Here is a 7,662-nt window from a genome sequence, read left to right as displayed (position 1 = left end):
CGAGGTGCATGGGGCCCGGGAAATTCTCTTTCCTCTTTTCAACAAGTAAAATGAACAGAGATCATGGCTTGACGTCGTATCCTAATACCCCCCCCCCCTCAAAGGTAGCGAAAATCGATCGGACGACGAGTCTGCGAGCTATAAGTTACGAGGGGTCATGACCCTGATGCCGACGAAGAAATGGCAGAGTTCCCCCTTCCCGTCATGGTCATGCCTCCTCGTAATTTAGAGCTCCCAGACTCGTCGTCCGATCGATTTTCGCTACATGTGAGGGGGGTATAGGGACTGTGACCCTTTCCTGTTACGTGCATGTCAGGTGGGCGACACATGTACAGTCGGGATTTGAATATCTTGGTCCCGGGCCGCTAATAACTAAAAAGGTACATATGCTACGCGTTTGGTTATGTACAACACGATTGATGACTTAAGTTTCATAAACCTAGGAGTTAGCGTAATCTTTGATATGCAGCCACTGTGTTACGAATTACTAGAAAGATATAGTAGAGATATAGTAATAATCATATTACACTGCTTTCATTTACAGGTCCGAAACCAAACACTATTCACGACTTCTGGAGGATGATGTGGGAGACCGGGTCTACTGTTATCGTCATGGTTACCAACTTGGAGGAGAAGGGCAAGGTAGTGCAGAAAACTTCTCCAAATACAATTCATCTTAAAACTATCACAGCTATTGTCCTTTTTGTTTCATACAGAGCTCCACTGTAAAGTAGTGTGGTAACACTGACTTGGGCTAACCTGGCTAAAGAACACCGGGAATTTTAAAAAATGCATATGGCTAGACGAGGTGCCTTGGCTAGAAGAATAGTCCTAGTAAAGTTTTACAACTGCAGTGACCGATCTTGTTTCAGAGTTTAAAAGAAATCAATTCATTGTTGACACATCGTCATGCTTTTTATGTGTAGATAGCATAAATGAAATAAGGGTAAGAAATAGGCTTTTCTCATAGAAAGAAAATGGTTTAAGTCTAGGTCGTAACCATAAACAATTAAGCTTGTTTTGAGCTGGTTTGCCATATCTTATAGATTATCATTCTGCCTAATCTATTGCACAATATGGAGCATGAAACATGTTTAGTGCTCACGCATTAACGTCTAACTTTTATCAACGCATTTAATGTTTATAGTTTCTATGTCTATTTTGTTGTAACAGACCAAGTGTACCCAGTACTGGCCTGAATCCGGTGAGGAGGTTTATGGCAAGATCAGCGTGACTCTGGCAGACACTATCCCGATGGTCTACTACGTCACCAGGGTCTTACTCGTGTCAAAAGTAAGTTCTATAAGCCAGTTCAGGCTTAAGTGCGCATGTCTAGTCGTCATGTACTCGGGGTAAGTTAACTGCACGATGTCTATAAGGAAGCTTACGTTAGTCCTTTAGCCTTTTGGGGGTCGTAGGGGCAATGGGTCGTAATGCACTGTGAATAGGACACGCTATTGGGTGACGGAGCCCAACCACCTTTTACATGTCGACGTCAGGTACTAATTTGAACATCTGGGTAGACTAAGAAAAATCGTGTTAATTGCCTTCCTCAATGACACAGCATCGGCCACACTGTTGTATGAGAACCCAGGGTGACTTGATTTGAATACTCTGCTGTTACTCTAAAATAACAACACAGCAATGTCCATATTCCTGGTGATATGAACGTTTACCTAAAGTTTGAACATGCACGCCTTTAACTCATGTACTGGTTTATCAGCTAGAATGCAGACCTGTACAGCAATGTTCTGCGTTTTTCATTGGTTCTTTTATTTCTCCCTGAAGGAAGTTGCTGTCTTCTGTAAACTTATTGACAACACTAACACAGCTCTTATAAACTTCCTTGCTTACTAGGGAGACGAAAAGCAGCGGAAGATCACACAGTTCCAGTTTTTGGGGTGGCCCGACTTCGGAGCCCCGAGGAACCCCGCCGAGCTGCTTAAGTTCCACCAGAAGGTCATGACCTCCATCACGTCACGTGACCGCCCCATCGTTGTGCACTGCAGGTAGGTTGACCAATAGGGTGCTTGCATTTGAACTGTGCATGTATGTGTATCTATATAGCCTCTATAACACACTAGCTTTGTTGGTAAGTGGCACGGCAGCAATATCTTACACTGAACGAACCGTAACTTTTGCACAGCATGCTGCCAGTTTTCTTCAGAACTATACGGTCATCATTACCCTACTGTGCTATGTGATAACAAATTGAACTCTACGATTTTCTAAACCGACGACATAACCTAAATCTTGATTGGCTGAACCTTGAAAGGTCTTGTGCTTTGATCTCTCGCCACATGAACATTATCACTGTTGCTTTTAACCAATAACGAACTACCTTTGTCTATTTGCCAGTGCCGGTGTTGGCCGTACCGGAACTTTCATCACCATGGACGCCATGTTGTCGATGATGGCGGAGGAGGGGAAGGTAGATGTGTTCGGGTTTGTGTCCAAGACTCGACAGAGCCGGAGTCAGATGGTTCAAGCGGAGGTGATTAAAATTGTGTTATAAGTGGATGTTTCATATTTGAGGAAGATCACATCTAAATGATTTTAAGATCTATTCTGTATTCTTTTTTTTTTGTAGCTTACATGTACAGTTGACCACACAAAAGGGACTACTGGTACTTTTTTGCCGTGTCAATAACGCTTGGTGTTGTTGTTGTTGTCTAAAATAAGTTAAAGAATCAACCAAACGTATGAATGTAGAGTTGATGTGATATCTCAAGACCCATTTTTTAGGGCTTTTGAACCAACGACTAAACCTGAACGATGGTTGACCAACCCTTGAGAGGTCTTCAGCTATGTTACTATCAAGATATATGGAACTGCATGTCACCTTTACTGCATCCATGCGTTAGCTAATGATACCTGCAAGTGATTGATTGATTGATTAATTGGTTGGTTGGTTGGTTGGTTGGCTGGTTGGTTAATTGATTGATTGGATTTATGTTTGCAGACTTTACACACGACACATTTTGTGGTCTATGAAATTTATATTTTTCCTACACAACTTTTTTTCTTTTCTAGGCCCAGTATGTGTTCATCTACCGCGCCTTGATGGAACAGCACTTGTACGGAGACACGGAGATAGAGGTGACCAGCATCCACCGTCATCTTCAGAACCTCAAGCGGGAGGACCAGGTTTCCCACAAGACCGGGCTGGAGCAGGAGTTTGAGGTGCGTTATTGTCTGTTGGTGTTCTGATTAAACCTCCTCTTTAGAATCTCACTATATGGTTGATTCATCAGCGTAAAACTCGGTATCATCATTAGCAAACGTTCATGGTAAACATGTTCGCCCTGACACGTTCGTTATTTGTTATATTTCAACAGAAACTCACGAGGGTCCCAGTTGACAAGGCGAACATGCGCAACGGCAACCTGCCCGAGAACATCTCTAAGAACAGGGTGCTGCAGGTCCTGCCCTGTGAGTAGTGTCATGTATTTCACTTTGATGCTTACCTCCTCGGAAAGGAAATATGTTGTTTATTTGGCATTGTCTTCATCCACTCCATCTTTAAGCCAATTAGGGTCAATAACCTGTACCCAGTCAGCTGTTATTATGGTTACCGGTAAAGTAGCAGTCATCATACGGTGTTCAGTGTAGTCTAGCAAGTGGCAGGACAGAGCTGGAGGAGTTGGTCACCATGTTTATGAATGTGCTTGAGTAAGAATTAGCAGAGAAGCAGTTTGTTAGCTGACCGTTTGAACGTCAACATTGTGTATTGGCTTGAAAATGTTACATTTCTAGTTCACATTCAACTATAAGTTAGGTACTAAATCAACCCAACGCGCAAATCTAGATATTCCGTTTTTTGAACACGTTGAACATCTTAAGGACTAAATTGGTTTGAAAGCTTTAGTGTCAACAAGTCATTACTAAAGCTCTAATTATATAAGTTTCATCATCATTTATCAGATAAAGGTGGACTTACTGGGTTTTTTTTCAGATGACACGTCTCGAGTTTTCCTGCAGCACAAGACAGGTGTGACAGGCTCAGACTACATCAATGCATCCTTCATCGATGTAAGTTCCACACCTTATTAACAATTTATGCTAACATTAAATTCAAAAATTCTTAATAGACTAAACATCGCCTACGGAAGATGCACACAAATGTAATATTTTCGATTTTACACCATTTCAGTTGCCATGTACCTCACAAAATATCTTATTACGTGAACCATGAAAGAAAAAGATGTAACAAACTAAACCATTCACACATGTGCACATGTTCAAGTCCGTTTGAGTTCCGTTGTTATGATTTTTGTTACGCAACGTTAACAGCCGAAAATTTGGTTTTCTTTCGGTTCAGGAACAAGCCTGTATAGTAAATGTCAAGTTAAATACACCTCTTTATCCGCAACCTTGACCTAAAGCAAAAGAATGTCAATGCGGAAAGCAATAATACGGACTTCCATATACCTTTTTTTGTAATTGAATGTGTGAAAAGTGTTTCATAACACGTACGACTTGCAGGGCTACCGTGAGAGGGATGCATACATCGCTACCCAGGGCCCGCTGGACCGGACTGTGGAGGACTTCTGGAGGATGGTGTGGGAGTGGAACTCCTGCTCTATCGTCATGCTCACCGAACTGCAGGAGAAAGACCGAGTAAGCACACGATTGGCATTTTCTATGAAGAGTAGATTTAAATTAAAAATCTCAAGCTTCTTCTTGGTAATCTTTACAGTAACTGGCTTGAAAAGACGTGTGCTTCTCTAAAATATCGCGCGTAAGAAACCTCCAGCTCGAAAATACGACGAACAAATTTATAGCTAAATTAAGGTTGCTGAAAATTTTATCATTGATATCAGCATTTTAGACTTGTATTTCTAAACAACCATTCCTTTAAAATCATGCGTCTATCTGTTCAAGTACAAACTTAGGCAATGAGTACTAACAATACATTTGTTTTGTCGTTGGTATTTTACGTCGCCAAGTTTTAAGTTTTTATTTTTATTTTTTTATATTGAATAAACGGATAACCTCTATCACCCGGGTGACTACCACTTGCCATTAGAGCTAAAAGAACAAAGTCGCCAAAGTTGCCATTGTCCGTTGTTTTTCTCTTCGGCCACACTCAGGAAGCTACTGCTCGAGGACACGGGTTTACAGGCCGGTGATCTCCGTTCGATCATGCTGGACAGGAACATGTGGAGACGATGGTATCATCTCGCCGAGGATGAACTGAACTGAACTGTTGTTTTTTTCAGAGCACATGTGCACGGTACTGGCCGGAGGAGGGGTCAAAGGCGTACGGTGACCTTATCGTCAAGCTTGATGACCAGAATGAGTTTGGGGACTTCACACACCGCACATTCACACTGGAGAATAGAAAGGTACAGTTTAAGAAACTAAGTCGATGTCAATCCATTCTGAAATATCGTTAATACTACATCTGTGTTTTTTTTTATATTCAACTCTTTTTGTTGGTGGTGGTGTCTTCAAATGTCTTGAAAGCTGTCAAATTTTAGATACCAGTAAAAATTGTTCACCCAAAAGTCGGACGCACACGAACATATTGGATAGCAGACATTTTAGACCACTAGCATTACAAAATGAATGAATGAATGAATGAATGAATGAATGAATGAATGTTTCGCAGGTAACCAACCGGAATGGAGATAGACATAGACATTTTGAACTCCTGACTTTCAAAGCGCTGAATATTGTCTCTAGCATTTAAAGTGATGCATATGCCACCCATATGCTGTTGATAGTTAAGAATAATGAATCTCTTCTCTTTAGGGTGAAAAGAGTCGCAATGTTCACCAGTTTCACTTCCACTGCTGGCCTGAGCACGGTGCGCCTGACAACGCGGCTGGAATCATCGATCTGATTGGTCAGGTTCAAAAGCAACAACAGCTTTCTGGCAACGGACCAATCACCATCCACTGCAGGTGAAAACCCAATCAATCACTGTGTACATTAACACGTTTAACATTATCTATCGACAGATTGCTTGCTTCAATTTTTACTTTTATTCACCATTTTGGAGGGGGGAGTGTTTGTACCCATCACTCAATATTATCATTTTGATAGATTTGCAACCTTTTGATAGATTTGCATGAACTTTGGTGTGTGGGAAGTTAATGAAGGACCAAAGGCAAAGATAAAAGTAGGTGATATCGTGCACCCTAGCAGTATTTGCAGGTACTGCAGCGACCCAAGACGACAGCCCCTTCTTGAAAGTAGTGTGTGATAGAGTCCATAAAAAGCTGGTCAACCGCCCTGACAAATAACCCATTGTCTGAGGTATATATAGCTGGTATTTATTAAGAAAAGAAGGAAATGGGAAGACAAATAACATCTGTGGTGGCTAGGGCTGTGGCATTCACAAGTTCACAAAAGCTCTACAAAATTCACGGAATCCGATGTAAATTCTCGATTTCTTCTTTCTATTCTGCAGTTCTGGCGCAGGCCGAACGGGGACGTTCTGCGCCATCAGCACAGTTCTGGAGCGGGTGAAGACAGAAGGAAACTGTGACGTCTTCCAAACTGTCAAGGCTCTCCGGCAGCAGCGCCCCCACATGGTGCAGACCATTGTAAGTGATAATTTTGACATATTGCACAACATACATATTGAATATGATACGACCATTTTCTGTAGAATGAGCAACCTTAAAGTCTGCATATGTACAATAAACTATCCATTATATATGAGAATTCTTTTACACAACAAGCTGTTTATACTCTCTTTGCTTACGTTTTGATGTCTATCAGACGCCTTATTTAGAGCTTCTCACTGGAGTTATGCTTCTCGTCACTATGTGTAGCCGATGTAGATGGCGCCTTTGCGGCGAAAACACGTGGCTAAGTTTAAGTGTATCCCCCCTCGTCGTTTACTATCTCATGATAATAAACCTGAAAAGGTGACACAAGAAAACGGGCGTTTCGCTAGCGCTGCAGTATCGTACAAAGGTGCTAAAAGGCCCATTATAAATCTTGATTCTTGTTCTTGTGACCCTTTACCAACGAATTATGACAATGATTCGACCATAGCTTCTCGACTTATGTTGGGAAAACACAAAGGACACCAAAACCATAACATTCTGGTAAAGATATCAGAAAATAAATTCCAAAGTCCTAAGGAAGAATTTACACAATACTAATTGATCTTCTTTTACTAATGAATTTTAATTTTATATTTCTACAGGATCAGTACCAGTTCTGCTACCAGGCCGTTGTGGAGTATCTGGACAGTTTTGATCACTACTCAAACTTTGCCTAGATATTCTAGATGTAGAGAAATTACAATCATGTTCACAATGTCCATAGCAAAAGTTGTGGTATATGTTAGAATGGAATTTTATCTGTGATAGTACATACTTGAAGTTTTTTCTATTAGGCCACTGGAAGTGAATTCAATGGATGACATGATTTGCGGACGGCAAAAGTTTAAATTTTGAAAAAAGATACTATGAACGTTGTTACAAGAAATTAAAATACAAAACATAATATCACAGCCATTCATTCCTGACGTGAAAATCTATAGGTGCACTCCTGTAGTAAAATGACACTAGAGTGGTATATTGGCACCACGTTGGAAACGTACTCATGACTTCCATATTGGCTACATTGTAGTCTCTACCAGACTCCGGATCGCTTGAAAAATCGTAGAAATTGAACAAATAGAGGAGTAAGCCGGCCAGA

The 7,662-nt window shown here is 41.1% G+C and overlaps 1 protein-coding gene across 1 annotated transcript in view; it reads left to right on the top strand.

Moving 5' to 3' along the window:
• LOC118431512 (receptor-type tyrosine-protein phosphatase epsilon-like) overlaps positions 1–7,656 on the top strand; it is a 16,407-nt gene extending 8,751 nt beyond the window's left edge. Inside the window, exons 10-21 of the mRNA XM_035842753.1 lie at positions 545–642; positions 1,174–1,293; positions 1,858–2,009; positions 2,359–2,494; positions 3,034–3,183; positions 3,339–3,432; positions 3,956–4,032; positions 4,486–4,620; positions 5,223–5,348; positions 5,758–5,909; positions 6,419–6,554; positions 7,166–7,656. Coding sequence (XP_035698646.1) covers positions 545–642; positions 1,174–1,293; positions 1,858–2,009; positions 2,359–2,494; positions 3,034–3,183; positions 3,339–3,432; positions 3,956–4,032; positions 4,486–4,620; positions 5,223–5,348; positions 5,758–5,909; positions 6,419–6,554; positions 7,166–7,240 — 1,451 coding nt within the window. The 3' untranslated portion in view covers positions 7,241–7,656. The remainder of the gene's footprint in view (positions 1–544; positions 643–1,173; positions 1,294–1,857; positions 2,010–2,358; positions 2,495–3,033; positions 3,184–3,338; positions 3,433–3,955; positions 4,033–4,485; positions 4,621–5,222; positions 5,349–5,757; positions 5,910–6,418; positions 6,555–7,165) is intronic.
• Positions 7,657–7,662: the final 6 nt, after the last annotated feature.

This window comes from Branchiostoma floridae, chromosome 15 (genome assembly GCF_000003815.2).
Source record: "Branchiostoma floridae strain S238N-H82 chromosome 15, Bfl_VNyyK, whole genome shotgun sequence".
NCBI lineage: Eukaryota > Metazoa > Chordata > Leptocardii > Amphioxiformes > Branchiostomatidae > Branchiostoma > Branchiostoma floridae.
This window is presented reverse-complemented; position numbering and strand designations above follow the sequence as displayed.